General features: G+C 60.5%; 1 protein-coding gene across 4 annotated transcripts in view; it reads left to right on the plus strand.

Annotated features, from left to right (window-relative positions):
* Positions 1-15951, plus strand: part of cchcr1 (coiled-coil alpha-helical rod protein 1) — a 42381-nt gene that overhangs the window by 21552 nt on the left and 4878 nt on the right. For all 4 annotated transcript variants that reach the window (XR_011952791.1, XM_072549894.1, XM_072549895.1 and 1 more), the window contains exons 11-14: positions 371-449; positions 599-723; positions 2380-2568; positions 5341-5442. Coding sequence is in view for 3 of the 4 variants with exons in the window: in XM_072549894.1 (XP_072405995.1) it covers positions 371-449; positions 599-723; positions 2380-2568; positions 5341-5442 (495 nt within the window). In the remaining variant the exon portion in view is untranslated. The remainder of the gene's footprint in view (positions 1-370; positions 450-598; positions 724-2379; positions 2569-5340; positions 5443-15951) is intronic.

The raw sequence follows: 15951 nt of genomic DNA on the forward strand, positions 1-15951 counted from the left end.
ACTGAGTGTAGCTTTATCAGCAACTATACTCCGGAATGTTCTAACCGAGATGACTGGATAGCGATGAGGGGCAGGTTTCCCCTTCCCATTCCTACAGGAGGATCCCTGCTGTCCACACGTCCAGCTTAATCGAGGCCTGCCACTTTGTGCTCAGAGTTATTCAGCCTGCTCACCGAGCCCAAAAGCTCCTGCTGAAAAATGCCATGACCTCTGTCTGACACCTGGGCTTGTTAGGGTGCCCCGGCTTGATAGACCTGCCCGAAACCGAACAACTGGTTAATCAGGATGAGCTGGGAGTGTACCCCTCAATGGTGGGGAGCTGGCATGGCGTGCGGGTGTAGACTGATGGTTTCTGTCTCACGTTGCCAAGGTTTACTCGCTCGGAAGGATGCAATCTTACGGCTGCAGCTGCAGGAAAAGAGAGGAGGTGCAGGGTCGGACACTGGCAGGTCAGTACCTGGGACAAAGGCGCACTCTCTTTGGGTGAGTGTCGAGTCCCTTCTTCCCCCAGCCGTGATTCCTGTCTGTCCCCTATCGCTACCTGGCCTGAACTTGCTACTAATGAACCTCTTGGCCTTATTGATGTCTGTTCCCACAGACGCTCCCATGAGGATCTGGAGAAGGAGCTGGAGTTGTTGAACAGGGAACGGGACCAGTTAGCAGCTGAACTGAAGAAGACCTCGCAGCTCATTGAGAAGAAGGTTACTGAGGCGAGGCTGAAGTGTAGGTACATCCTAAAGGAAACATCAGCTTAAAGAACTGGGAAACAAAAACGGAAATTGTTGGAGAAACTCAGCCGTTCTGGCAGCATCTGCGCAGAGAAAGCTAAGTCAATGTTTCAGGTTCGGAATGGTTCTGACGAAGGGTCACTGGACTTGAAATGTTAACCGTGCTTTCTCTGCATGGATGCTGCCAGACCTGCTGAGTTTCGCCAGCAAATTCAGTTTTTGTACGTAATGTCCTTGTCACTTTGCATCAGGCAGTCCCTTACTTTGGACCGATAGTGCTGATGTTTGCTGGTACTACATGTGCTGGTTATAAACCCCTGATAAGGTGATGCTTGTATCCTGCACATATGCAAGATTAGGGGCTGGCCTAATATCGAATTGGAGTGTTTCAGATAATTATACGTGTTGTGAGGGTTGGTAAAATGAAACTTCTTCTCCGATGAGAGATCAGAACAAGGAGGGGCTACGACCTTAAATTAATGGCCTTGACCTTCAGGGATGACACCAGGAAGCACTTCCTCACACGATGAAGTGCGAAAATCTGAAACACACATGTGCACATTTTGCTGAGGTCCATTGTTCCATCCTGCCTAGCTGCACTCCAAGGTGGTGGGAGGGATAGAAAGTAGAGATCCAAAATGATCGGGTTGATTTGTGAGCAGGATCAAAGAGCTAAATGGTTTCATTCTCTTTCTACAGCCCTGGGCGGTTCAAGCAGCCACTAGCTGTGTTAGCACCTGGCTGAAATGGAATCTGTTATCATTCAGTCATGTTCATATCAAAATGACGAAAACTCAAACTGGGTTCATGTCATTTTCTCTCTACACAAATCTCACCAGAAGCAATGTCTCCCACAGGGTGACTGTCCACAAGGGCAACAGCTCACAGGGGCAACTATCCACAAAGGCGACTGTCCACATTGGCGACTGTCCACAGGGACGACATCTCACAGGAGCGACTGTACGCAGGGGCGTCTATACATAGGGCCGACTGTTCACAGGGGCAACTATCCACAGGCGTGACTGTCCACAGAGGCGACTATACACAGGGGCACTGTACACAGGGGCGACAGCTCACAGGGGCGATTGTCCACAGGGGCGATTGTCCACAGGGGCGACAGCTCACAGTGGCGACTGTCCACAAGAGCAACTGTCCACAGGGGTGACAGCTCACAGTGGCAACTGTACACAGGGGCGACAGCTCACGGGCGATTGTCCACAAGGGTGACAGCTCACAGGGGCGACTGTCCACAGGGGCGACTGTCCACAGGAGCGATTGCCCTGTGTCCAAAGCTATCAGTGTTTTAGGTGAGAGGGGGAAACTGTTGGTACTTGTGGAAAGACAGCCTTCCCCAAGCCACGCGGGGTGTCTGCTCTCCGTCATATCCATCATGCTCGGTTTTCATTGTTCCACCCTTGTCTGCTCAAACTAAACCTTTGCCTTTCTGTCTGTCCTCCTTAAAGATGGTTCTGCAAATCTGCCTCTTAGACCAAGCTGGTTATTGCCTGTCTGAGCATATTCCTCAGGGATTCTCACTGTCAGATACCAGCACCATGATACCAGGGCTGTGCGATCTTTCACGATGTACAGGTTTGTTTGTTGTTGAGAATCACAGTGTTCTCTGGGATTTGTATTTTCCGGTCTGCTTCAGGTGACAGTGAACTAAAGGACCACCTGGTAGTGAGGGGCCAGCTGGAGGAAGCCTTGGAGGAGAGGACTCAGTGCCAGCAGAGACTGACCGAGGAACTGAGAGAGTGTCAGAAGGAGCTTGCGGACAGTCAGGGAGCCACAGAGAGCCTGCGGATCGAGCTGACCCAGCAGCAGCAGAAATATGAACAAGGCAAGTTTCTCCTGAACAACCGATTTCCCCCTATCCAGCCAGGGTGGGGGGGGGATCCCTGTGCTGATATCCCTGGTTGGGGAAAGGGCCACAGCTCTGGAACTGCCATCTCGCCCGCTCTGTAAAAACGAAAACACAGCTCAGTCCTGAACCCTGGCACTCGGCTCTGAACTCACACCAACACTCCGTTCACTCAACCCCTCCCCTCACTCAGCAACTAACTCCTGATCCAGCAAGACCCCTGGTTTTAAACTGCCATCCTCATGTTGATGTCCCTCCATGCCTCCACCTTTCCCTATTTCAGGAATGTTCCTCTGCCCTAAGGCCTGCGATAATCTCTGCATTTCACCCCTTTGCTGTGCACCCCTCCATTACCAGCTCAGTCTTCAGCTCCTAAGATTTGAAAGTTAAACATCACACAACACCAGGTTATAGTCCAACAGGTTTATTTGGAAGCATTAGCTTTCGGAGCACTGCTCCTTCTTCAGGTGGTTGTGGAGTATAAGATTGTAATATATAGAATTTATAGCAACCGTTTACAGTGTGTGACTGAAATTACATATTGAAAAAGACCTGAATTGTTTGTTGAGTCTGTCAGCTTTGAAAATGAACATTCTGGTTTCATATGTAAATGGCAGAACTTTTTAAAAGTTACATTCTCAAGTGACTTCTCAAATTCTGTGTCTTAAGATCTTATTCTCCACAACCATCTGGTGAAGGAGCAGTGCTCCGAAAGCTAATGCTTCCAAATAAACCTGTTGGACTATAACCTGGCGTTGTGTGATTTTTAACTTTGTCCACCCCAGTCCAACACTGGCATCTCCAAATTAAGATTTGAAAGTACTTTTTGTAACCTCTTCGTCAAGATGCTCCCTTTTTGACCAGACCTTGGTCACCTGACCTCCTGAATATAAATATACCTTCAAATGTAGCTTGCAATCAAATGTTGGTGATAATAAGAGTCTCAGTGTCATATAGTATGGAAACAGACCCTTCAGTCCAACTCATCCGCATTGACCAGACGTCCCAACCTGACCTCGTCCCACCTGTCAGCACTTGGCCCATATTCCTTGAAACCCTTCCTATTCATATACCCACCAGATGCCTTTTAAATGTTGTATTTGTACCAGCCTCCCCCACTTCCTTTGGCTGCTCGTTCTATATATGCACCACCCTCTGCATAAAAAAGTTTGCACTCAGATCCTTTTTAAATCTTTGCCTCTCACCTTAAACATATGTTCTCTCGGATGCCCACACCCTGGGGAAAAAAACCTTGTCTATTTACCCTATCGATGCCTCTCATGACTTTACAAACCTCTATAAGCTCACCCATCAGTCTCCTACGCTCCACGGAAAATAGCCCCAGCCTACTCAGCCTCTCCCTGTAACTCAAACCCTCCAACCCTGGCAATATCCTTGTAACTCTTTTCTGCACTCTCTCAACATCCTTCCCATTGAAGGGTGACCAGGATTGTACATAGTATTCCAAAAGTGGCCTCACCGACCTCCTGTACAGCTGCAACATGACACCCCAACTCCTGTACTCAGTGTTCTGACCAATGAAGGTAAAAGTGCCAAATGCCTTCTTCACTGCCATGTTCGACCTGCAACCCTACTTTCAAGGAACAATGATCCTGCTCTCCAAGGTCTCTTTGTTCATCAACACTTCCCAGGGCCCTACCATTCAGTGTATAAGTCCTGCCCGGATTTGCCTTTCCCAAATGCAGCACCTCACATTTATCTAAATTAGACTCCATCTGCCATTCCTTGGCAAATTACCCATCTGATCAAGATCTCATTGTAATCTGAGGTAACCTTCTTTGCTGTCCAACACACCTCCAATTCTGCTATCATCTGCTGACCTACTAACTCTACCTCCTGTGTTCAGATTCAAATCATTTATATAAATGAGGAAAAGCAGTGGACCCAGCACCGATCATGGAGGCACACCACCAGTCACAGGCCTTGAGTCTGAAAAGCAACCCTCCACCACCACCCTCTGTTTCCTACCTTCGAGCCAATTTTGTATCCAATTGGCTCGCTCCTACTCGATCTCGTGTGCCCTAACCTTACTAACTGGTAACTGGTCTACCATGCAGAACCATGTTGAACATTTTACTCAAGTCCATATAGACACTTCCGACCACTCTGCCAATAATGATGTAAAAAATCACACAACACCAGGTTATCGTCCAACAGGTTTATTTGGAAGTACTAGACTTTGGAGTGCTACTCCTTCATCAGGTTGCTAGTGGGAGGTCTTTTGATTGGACTATAACCTGGTGTTGTGTGATTTTTAACTTTTTCCACCCCAGTCCAACACTGGCACCCCCTCATCATAGATAATGTTATTGGTTGAGGGATGAATACTGGCCAGAGCATCAGGGGAGCTCCTGTGCTGTTTTCTGAACAGTGCTACAGGATCTGTTACCATCAGCCAAGCAGCTAGATGGGAGCTCAGTTTAATATCTCATTCACAATGCACGACAAATGGTGTAGTGACGGCCATAATGTGGAAGGTGATTTTGTTAGTGCTCTGAAAGCCCAACTCTCCAAGTGTGGTTAATCTTTGTGTTCTTACAGTGAAGAGCATCCAATGTGCTGCATCCCGATAGGGATTCCCTGTCTGCCCTTCCCCACCACCGAAACCCCCTCCCCCAGGAGTTTTCTGTCTGAGGTGGCAGAGATGAGTTGGCGCTTGTTGCTCGTATATACAGAGCCCTGATTCGCACTGCCCACATCCCTGTCACATGCTCTGTGCTGGTTTTGCAGCTCTTGCTGGGAAAGTGGAGGAAGCAGAGCAACGGCTGGCCGAGCAACTGTCCGAGATGGAGAAACAGCTCAACGAGGCTCGGAGAGGGCACACCAAGGCTGGTAGGTGGGGGCAAGGGGGGGAGGGGGCACACCAAGGCTGGTTGGTGGGGGCAAGGGGGGAGGGGGCACACCAAGGCTGGGAGGTGGGGGCAAGGGGGGAGGGGGCACACCAAGGCTGGGGGGAGGGGGCACACCAAGGCTGGTAGGTGGGGACAAGGGGGGAGGGGCACACCAAGGCTGGTTGGTGGGGGCAAGGGGGGAGGGAGCACACCAAGGCTGGTAGGTGGGGGCAAGGGGGAGGGGGCACACCAAGGCTGGTAGGTGGGGGGAGGGGGCACACCAAGGCTGGGAGGTGGGGGCAAGGGGGGAGGGGGCACACCAAGGCTGGTAGGTGGGGGCAAGGGGGGAGGGGCACACCAAGGCTGGGAGGTGGGGGCAAGGGGGGAGGGAGCACACCAAGGCTGGTAGGTGGGGGCAAGGGGGAGGGGCACACCAAGGCTGGTAGGTGGGGGCAAGGGGGAGGGGGCACACCAAGGCTGGTAGCTGGGGGCAAGGGGGGAGGGGGCACACTAAGGCTGGTAGCAGGGGGCAAGGAGGGAGGGGGCACACTAAGGCTGGTAGCTGGGGGCAAGAGGTGAGGGGGCACACCAAGGCTGGTAGGTGGGGGCAATGGGGGAGGGGGCACACCAAGGCTGGTAGGTGGGGGCAAGGGGGGAGGGGGCACACCAAGGCTGGTAGGTGGGGGCAAGAGGTGAGGGGGCACACCAAGGCTGGTAGGTGGGGGCAGGAGGGTGGGGGCACACCAAGGCTGGTAGGTGGGGGCAAGGGGGGAGGGGGCACACCAAGGCTGGTAGGTGGGGGCAAGAGGTGAGGGCGCACACCAAGGCTGGTAGGTGGGGGCAGGAGGGTGGCACACCAAGGCTGAAAGGTGGGGCATGTGGGGAGGCGGCACGCCAAGGTTGGTAGGTGGGGACAAGGGGAGGTGGCACACCAAAGCTGTTAGGTGGGGGGGAGGGGGCACACCAAGGCTGGTAGGTGGGGCAATGGGGGAGGGGGCACACCAAGGCTGGTAGGTGGGGGCAAGGGGGGAGGGCGCACACCAAGGCTGGTAGGTGGGGGAAGGGGGAAGGGAGCACACCAACGCTGGCAAGGTGGGGGCACACCAAGCCTGGTAGGTGGGGGCAGGAGGGGGCACACCAAGGCTGGTTAGTGGGGGCAAGGGGGGAGGGCGCACACCAAGGCTGGTAGGTGGGGGCAAGGGGGGAGGGGACACACCAAGGCTGGTAGGTGGGGGCAGGACGGGGCACACCAAGGCTGGTAGGTGGGGGCAAGGAGGGAAGAGGCACACCAAGGCTGGTAGATAGGTGGAAGGGGGCACACCAAGGCTGGTAGTTGGAGGCAAGTGGAGAGGGGGCACACCAACTTGGTAAGTGGGGGCAAGGGGGTGTGCACCAAGGCTGGTAGGTGGGGGCAGGAGAGGGCACACCAAGGATGGTATGTGGGTGGGAAAGGGGTGGGGGGGAGCACACCAAGGCTGGTAGGTGGGCTGCAAAGGTGGGGGGGGCACACCAAGGCTGGTAGGTGAGGCAAGGGGGGAGGATGCACAGGGGGAGGGCGCACATCAAGGCTGGTAGGTAGGGGGGAGGGGGCATGCCAATGGTGATAGGTGGGGGGGCACACACCAAGGGTGGTCGGTGGGGGCAAGAGGGTGGCGGCGCACACCAAGGCTGGTCGGTGGCGGCAAGGGGGGGAGGTGCACCAAAGCTGGTACTTAGCGGCAATGGGGGAGGGGGCACACCAAGGGTGGTCGGTGGGGGCAAGAGGGTGGTGGCGCACGCCAAGGGTGGTATGTGGAGGTAAGGGAGGGGGGAGCACCAAGGCTGGTAGGTGTGGGCATGGGGGGGGTCACACAATGCTGGTAGGTGGGGGCAAGGGGGGAGGGGGCACACCAAAGGTGGTAGGTGGGAGGTGGCGCACCAAGGCTTGTAGGTGGAGCAAGGAGGGAGCGGTCACACCAAGGCTCGTACGTGGAGCAAAGGGGGGATGGGGCACACTAAGGGTGATAGGTGGGGGCAAGGGGGCACACTAAGGGTGGTAGGTGGGGGGGGCGCACACCAAGGCTGGCAGGTGAGGGCAAGGGGGGAAGGAGCATACTAAGGTTGGTAGGTGGGGGCAAGGGAGGAGGGGGCACACAAGGGTGGTAGGTGGGGGTGGCGCACCAAGGCTTGTAGGTGGGGGCAAGGAGGGAGCGGGCACACCGAGGCTGGTACATGGGGGCAAGGTGGAGGGGGCACACCAAGGCTGGTAGGTGGGTGGGGGGGAATCTGCATCAAGGTGCGGGCAAGGGGGTGGGCGCCTGCCAAGGCTGGTAGGTGGGGGGGAGACGGCACACCAAGGCTGGTAGGTGGGGACAAGGGGAGGTGGCACACCAAAGCTGTTAGGTGGGGGCGAGGGGGGAGGGGGCACACCAAGAGTGGTAGGTGGGGGCAAGGGGGGAGGTGGCTCACCAAGGCTGGTAGGTCGGGCAAGGGGGGAGGGGGAATACCAAGGTTGGTAGGTGGGGGAAAGGGGGGAGGAGGCACACCAAGGCTGGTAGGAGGGGGCAAGGGGGAAGGGGACACACCAAGGCTGGTAGGTGGGGGCAAGGGGGGAGGGGGCACACCAAGGCTGGTAGGTGGGGCAATGGGGGAGGGGGCACACCAAGGCTGGTAGGTGGGGGCAAGGGGGGAGGGCGCACACCAAGGCTGGTAGGTGGGGGAAGGGAGCACACCAACGCTGGCAAGTGGGGGCAAGGTGGGGGCACACCAAGCCTGGTAGGTGGGGGCAGGAGGGGGCACACCAAGGCTGGTAGGTGGGGGTAAAGTGGGAGGGGGCACACCAAGGCTGGTTAGTGGGGGCAGGACGGGACACACCAAGGCTGGTAGGTGGGGGCAAGGAGGGAAGAGGCGCACCAAGGCTGGTAGATAGGTGGAAGGGGGCACACCAAGGCTGGTAGTTGGGGGCAAGGGGGGAGGGGACACACCAAGGCTGGTAGGTGGGGGCAGGATGGGGCACACCAAGGCTGGTAGGTGGGGGCAAGGGGGAAGGGGACACACCAAGGCTGGTAGGTGGGGGCAAGGGGGGAGGGGGCACACCAAGGCTGGTAGGTGGGGCAATGGGGGAGGGGGCACACCAAGGCTGGTAGGTGGGGGCAAGAGGGGAGGGCGCACACCAAGGCTGGTCGGTGGGGGAAGGGGGAAGGGAGCACACCAACGCTGGCAAGTGGGGGCAAGGAGGGGGCACACCAAGGCTGGTAGGTGGGGGCAGGAGGGGGCACACCAAGGCTGGTAGGTGGGGGTAAAGTGGGAGGGGGCACACCAAGGCTGGTTAGTGGGGGCAGGACGGGGCACACCAAGGCTGGTAGGTGGGGGCAAGGAGGGAAGAGGCACACCAAGGCTGGTAGATAGGTGGAAGGGGGCACACCAAGGCTGGTAGTTGGAGGCAAGTGGAGAGGGGGCACACCAACTTGGTAAGTGGGGGCAAGGGGGTGTGCACCAAGGCTGGTAGGTGGGGGCAGGAGAGGGCACACCAAGGATGGTATGTGGGTGGGAAAGGGGTGGGGGGGAGCACACCAAGGCTGGTAGGTGGGCTGCAAAGGTGGGGGGGGCACACCAAGGCTGGTAGGTGAGGCAAGGGGGGAGGATGCACAGGGGGAGGGCACACATCAAGGCTGGTAGGTAGGGGGGAGGGGGCATGCCAATGGTGATAGGTGGGGGGGCACACACCAAGGGTGGTCGGTGGGGGCAAGAGGGTGGCGGCGCACACCAAGGCTGGTAGGTGGCGGCAAGGGGGGGAGGTGCACCAAAGCTGGTACTTAGCGGCAATGGGGGAGGGGGCACACCAAGGGTGGTCGGTGGGGGCAAGAGGGTGGTGGTGCACGCCAAGGGTGGTATGTGGAGGTAAGGGAGGGGGGAGCACCAAGGCTGGTAGGTGTGGGCATGGGGGGGGTCACACAATGCTGGTAGGTGGGGGCAAGGGGGGAGGGGGCACACCAAAGGTGGTAGGTGGGAGGTGGCGCACCAAGGCTTGTAGGTGGAGCAAGGAGGGAGCGGTCACACCAAGGCTCGTACGTGGAGCAAAGGGGGGATGGGGCACACTAAGGGTGATAGGTGGGGGCAAGGGGGCACACTAAGGGTGGTAGGTGGGGGGCGGGTGCACACCAAGGCTGGCAGGTGAGGGCAAGGGGGGAAGGAGCATACTAAGGTTGGTAGGTGGGGGCAAGGGAGGAGGGGGCACACAAGGGAGGTAGGTGGGGGTGGCGCACCAAGGCTTGTAGGTGGGGGCAAGGAGGGAGCGGGCACACCGAGGCTGGTACATGGGGGCAAGGTGGAGGGGGCACACCAAGGCTGGTAGGTGGGTGGGGGGGAATCTGCATCCAGGTGCGGGCAAGGGGGTGGGCGCATGCCAAGGCTGGTAGGTGGGGGGGAGACGGCACACCAAGGCTGGTAGGTGAGGACAAGGGGGGAGGAGGCACACCAAGGCTGATAGGTGGGGACTAGGGGGGAAGTGGGAACACCAAGGCTGCTAGGTGGGTGCAAGGGGGGAGGAGGCACACAAAGGCTGCTAGGTGCGGGCAAGGGGGAAGGGGGCACACCAAGTCTGGCAGGTGGGGGCAAGGGTGGAGGGGGCACACCAACACTGGTAAGTGGTGGCAAGATGGGGGTCGCACCAAGGCTGGTCGGTGGAAGCAGGTGGGGGCACACCAAGGGTGGTAGGTGGGGGCAAGGGGGGAGGGGGCACACCAAGGCTGGTAGGTGGGGGCAAGGGGGGAGGGGGCACACCAAGGCTGGTAGGTGGGGGCAAGAGGTGAGGGGGCACACCAAGGCTGGTAGGTGGGGGCAGGAGGGTGGGGGCACACCAAGGCTGGTAGGTGGGGGCAAGAGGTGAGGGGGCACACCAAGGCTGGTAGGTGGGGGCAGGAGGGTGGGGGCACACCAAGGCTGGTAGGTGGGGGCAAGGGGGGAGGGGGCACACCAAGGCTGGTAGGTGGGGGCAAGAGGTGAGGGCGCACACCAAGGCTGGTAGGTGGGGGCAGGAGGGTGGCACACCAAGGCTGAAAGGTGGGGCATGTGGGGAGGCGGCACGCCAAGGTTGGTAGGTGGGGACAAGGGGAGGTGGCACACCAAAGCTGTTAGGTGGGGGCGAGGGGGGAGGGGGCACACCAAGGCTGGTAGGTGGGGCAATGGGGGAGGGGGCACACCAAGGCTGGTAGGTGGGGGCAAGGGGGGAGGGCGCACACCAAGGCTGGTAGGTGGGGGAAGGGGGAAGGGAGCACACCAACGCTGGCAAGTGGGGGCAAGGTGGGGGCACACCAAGCCTGGTAGGTGGGGGCAGGAGGGGGCACACCAAGGCTGGTTAGTGGGGGCAAGGGGGGAGGGCGCACACCAAGGCTGGTAGGTGGGGGCAAGGGGGGAGGGGACACACCAAGGCTGGTAGGTGGGGGCAAGGAGGGAAGAGGCACACCAAGGCTGGTAGATAGGTGGAAGGGGGCACACCAAGGCTGGTAGTTGGAGGCAAGTGGAGAGGGGGCACACCAACTTGGTAAGTGGGGGCAAGGGGGTGTGCACCAAGGCTGGTAGGTGGGGGCAGGAGAGGGCACACCAAGGATGGTATGTGGGTGGGAAAGGGGTGGGGGGGAGCACACCAAGGCTGGTAGGTGGGGGCAAAGGGCGAGGGGGCACACCAAGGCTGGTAGGTGTGGGCAAGGGGGGAGGGTGCACACCAAGGCTGGTGGGTGGGGGCAATGGGGGAGGGGGCACAAATGGGTGGTAGGTGGAGGGTGGCGCACCAAGGCTTGTAGGTGGGGGCAAGGAGGGAGCGGGCGCACCAAGGCTGGTAGGTGGGTGGGGGGGATCTGTATCAAGGCTGGTAAGTGCAGGCAAAGGGGTGGGAGCACGCCAAGGTTGGTAGGTGGGGGCAAGGGGGGAGGGGGCACTCCAAGGCTGGTAGGTGGGGGAATGGGGAGAGGGGGCACACCAAGGCTGGTAGGTGGGGGCAAGGGTGGATGGCGCACACTAAGGCTGGTAGGTGGGGGCAGGATGGAGCACACCAAGGCTGGTAGGTGGGTGCAAGTGGGGAGAGGGCACACCAAGGCTGGTAGGTGAGGACAAGGGGGTAGGGGATACACCAAGGCTGGTAAGTGGGGGCAGGAGGGGGCACACAAAAGCTGGTTAGTGGGGGCAAGCGTGGAGGGGGCGCACCAAGGCTGGTAGGTGTGGGCAAGGGGGTGGGCGCATGCCAAGGTTGGTAGGTGGGGGCAGGAGAGGGCACACCAAGGCTGGTAAGGGGGGAGGGGGAACACCAAGGCTGGTAGGTGGGGGCAAGGGGGGGAGGGGGCACACCAAGGCTGGTAGGTGGGGGCAGGAGAGGGCACACCAAGGCTGGCTAGTAGGGTGGAGGGGGCACACCAAGGCTGCTAGGTGGGCGCAAGGGGGGAGGAGGCACACCAAGGCTGGTAGGTGAGGGCAAGGGGGTAGGAGTGGCACACCAAGGCTGGTTAGTGGGGGCAAGGAGGGAGGGGGAACACCAAGGCTGCTAGGTGAGGGCAAGGGGTGAGGAGGCACACCAAGGCTGGTAAGTGAGGGCAAGGGATAACGGGGCACACCAAGGCTGATAGGTGGGGGCAGGAGGGGGCACACCAAGGGTGGTCGGTGGGGGCAGGTGGTGGGGGGTGCATACCAAGGCTGGTAGGTGGGGCAAAGGGCGAGGGAGCACACCAAGGCTGGTCAGTGGGGGCAAGGGGGGAGGGGGCACACCAAGGGTGGTCGGTGGGGGCAAGGGAGAAGGGGGAACACCAAGGCTGGTAGGTGGGGGCAAGGGAGAAGGGGGAACACCAAGGCTGGTAGCTGGGGACAAGGGAGAAGGGGGAACACCAAGGCTGGTAGGTGGGGGCAAGGGGGAAGGGGACACACCAAGGCTGGTAGGTGGGGGCAAGGAGAGAGGGGGCACACCAATGCGGGTAAGTGGGGGCAAAGGGGGAGGCGCACCAAGGCTGGTAGGTGAGGCCAAAAGGGGAGGGGGCACACCAAGGCTGGTAGGTGGGGGGGAGGGGGCATGCCAATGGTGGTAGGTGGGGGGGCACACACCAAGGCTGGCCGGTGGGGGCAAGATGGTGGCGGCGCACACCAAGGCTGGTAGGTGGCGGCGGGGGGGGGGCACCAAAGCTGGTAGGTGGTGGCAATGGGGGAGGGGGCACACCAAGGCTGGTAGGTGGGAGTAAGGGGTGGAAGAGCACCAAGGTTGGTAGGTGGGGGCAAGGGGGGAGGGGGCACACCAAGGCTGGTAGATGGGGGCAAGGGGGGAGGGGGCACACCAGGGCTGGTAGGTGGGGGCAAGAGAGGAGAGAGCACACCATGCTGGTAGGTGGGGGCAAGGGGGAAGGGGGCACACTAAGGTTGGTAGGTGGGGGCAACGGGGAGGGGGCACACAAGGGTGGTAGGTGAGGGGTGGCGCACCAAGACTTGTTGATGGGGGCAAGGAGGGAGTGGGCACATCAAGGCTGGTACGTGGGGGCAAGGGGGGGGGGGCTGCACCAGGCTGGTAGGGGCGGGCAAGGTGGTGGGCGCACACCAAGGCTGGTAGGTGGGGGCAAGGGGGGGAGGGGGCACTCCAAGGTTGGTAGGTGGTGGAATGGGGAGAGGGGGCACACCAAGGCTGATAGGTGGGGGCAAGAGTATAGGAGGCACACCAAGGTTGGTAGGGGAGGGAAAGGGGGGAGGAGGCACACAAAGGGTGGTAGGTGGGGGCAAGCGGGGAGGGCACACACCAAGGCTGGTAGGTGGGTGCAAGTGGGGAGGGAGCACACCAAGGCTGGTAGGTGGGAGCAAGGGGGGAGAGGGCACACCAAGGCTGGTAGGTGAGGACAAGGGGGTAGGGGCCACACCAAGGCTGGTAAGTGGGGACAAGGGGGCAGGAGGGGGCACACCAAGGCTGGTAGGTGGGGGCACACCATGGCTGGTAGATGGGGGCAAGGGGGCACACCAAGGCTGGTAGGTGGGGGCAAGGGGGTAGGGGGCACACCAACGCTGGTAGGTGGGGGCTGGTGGGGAGTACGCACACCAAGGCTGGTAGGTGGAGAGGTGGCACAAAAAAGGCTGGTAGGTGGGGGGGTGGGTGCACACCAAGGGTAGTAGGTGTGGGCAAGGGGGGAGGGGGCACACCAAGACTGGTAGGTGGGGGCAAGGTGGGGACAGCACACGCCAAGTCTGGTAGATGGGGGCAGGTGGGGGCACACCAAGGCTGGTAGGTGGGGGCAAGTGGACAGGTGGCACACCAAGGCTGGTAGGTGGGTGCAAGGGGGAAGTGGGAACACCAAGGCTGCTAGGTGGGAGCAAGGGAGTGGGCGCACGCCAAGGCTGCTAGGTGGGGGCAAGGGGGGAGGGGGCACTCCAGGGTTGGTAGATGGGGGCAAGGGGGGGCACACCAAGGCTGGTAGGTGGGGGCAAGGAGGGAGGAGGCACACCAAGGCTGGTAGATGGGGGCAAGGCGGGATGGGTCACTCCAAGGCTGGTAGGTGTGATGGGGGGCCGCACCAAGGTTGGTAGATGGAGGCAAGAGGGGAGAGGGCACACCAAGGTTGGTAGGAGGGGGCAATTGCAGAGGAAGCACCCTAAGCGTGGTAGATGGGGGCAAGGGGGGAGCGGGCACACCAATGCTGGTAGGTGGGGGCAAGCGGGGAGGGGGGTACACCAGGGCTGGTAGGTGGGGGCAAGGGTGGAGGGCACACACCAAGGGTGGTAGGTGGTAGGTGGGGGCAAGGTGGGTGGAGCACATCAACGCTGGGGGGGGGTGGGGGCACACTAAAGGTGGTAGGTGGGGGCAAGGGGGGAGGAGGCACACCAAGGCTGGTAGGTGGGGGCATGATGGTGGTGCGGTGCACCAAGGCTGGTAGGTGGGGGCACACCATGGCTAGTAGATGGGGGTAAGGGGGCACACCAAGGCTGGTAGGTGGGGGCAAGGGGGGAGGGGGCACATCAAGGCTGGTAGTTGGGGGCAGGAGAGGGCACACAAAGGCTGGTAGGTGGGGGCAAGGGGGAAGGAGGCACACCAAGGCAGGTAAGTGGGGACAAGTGGGGGGAGGGCAATCACCAAGGCTGGTGGGGGGAGGGGGGGGGGGGCGAGGGCGAGGGCGAGGGGGGAGGGGGCACACCAAGGCTGGTAGGTAGGGAGGTGGGCGCACCAACGGTGGTAGGTGGGGGCAGGAAGGCCAGATCAAGGGGCCGGTGAGTGGGTTAGGAGCGAATGCACGGAGGGGCCGGTGAGTGGGATAGGAGGGGGCACACCGAGGGGCCAGTGAGTGGGATAGGAGGGGGCACACCGAGGGGCCGGTGAGTGGGATAGGAGGGGGCACACCGAGGGGCCAGTGAGTGGGATAGGAGGGGGCACACCGAGGGGCCGGTGAGTGGGATAGGAGGGGACACACCGAGGAGCCAGTGAGTGGGATAGGAGGGGGCACACCGAGGGGCCGGTGAGTGGGATAGGAGCGAGCACACCGAGGGGCCGGTGAGTGGGATAGGAGCGAGCACACCGAGGGGCCGGTGAGTGGGATAGGAGGGGGCACACCGAGGGGCCGGTGAGTGGGATAGGAGGGGGCACACCGAGGGGCCGGTGAGTGGGATAGGAGGGGGCACACCGATGGGCCGGTGAGTGGGATAGGAAGGGGCACAACGAGGGGCCGGTGAGTGGGATAGGAGGGGGCACACCGAGGGGCCGGTGAGTGGGATAGGAGGGGGCACAGCGAGGGGCCGGTGAGTGGGATAGGAGGGGGCACACCGAGGGGCCGGTGAGTGGGATAGGAGGGGGCACACCGAGGGGCCGGTGAGTGGGATAGGAGGGGGCACACCGAGGGGCCGGTGAGTGGGATAGGAGGGGGCACACCGAGGGGCCGGTGAGTGGGATAGGAGGGGGCACAGCGAGGGGCCGGTGAGTGGGATAGGAGGGGGCACACCGAGGGGCCGGTGAGTGGGATAGGAGGGGGCACACCGAGGGGCCGGTGAGTGGGATAGGAGGGGGCACACCAAGGGGCCAGTGAGTGGGATAGGAGGGGGCACACCGAGGGGCCGGTGAGTGGGATAGGAGGGGGCGCACCGAGGAGCCGGTGAGTGGGATAGGAGGGGGCACACCGAGGGGCCGGTGAGTGGGATAGGAGGGAGCACACCGAGGGGCCGGTGAGTGGGATAGGAGGGGGCACACCGAGGGGCCGGTGAGTGGGATAGGAGGGGGCACACCGAGGGGCCAGTGAGTGGGATAGGAGGGGGCACACCGAGGGGCCGGTGAGTGGGATAGGAGGGGACACACCGAGGGGCCGGTGAGTGGGATAGGAGGGGACACACTGTGGGGCCGGTGAGTGAGAAATCAGACTGAATATTCCCTGATGTGACTGAATGGTAATTTGTATCTGATAAAGCTCTGTGGAGTACTTACATGAAATACACTAAAACTGCAAGTCTCCCATGTTAGTAAAGTCAGTGCAGCAATAAATAATGAATTACGTGATCAGCCGTGCAGTTACAGGATGTCTGCACTCTCAGC

Source organism: Chiloscyllium punctatum, chromosome 30 (genome assembly GCF_047496795.1).
Source record: "Chiloscyllium punctatum isolate Juve2018m chromosome 30, sChiPun1.3, whole genome shotgun sequence".
NCBI lineage: Eukaryota > Metazoa > Chordata > Chondrichthyes > Orectolobiformes > Hemiscylliidae > Chiloscyllium > Chiloscyllium punctatum.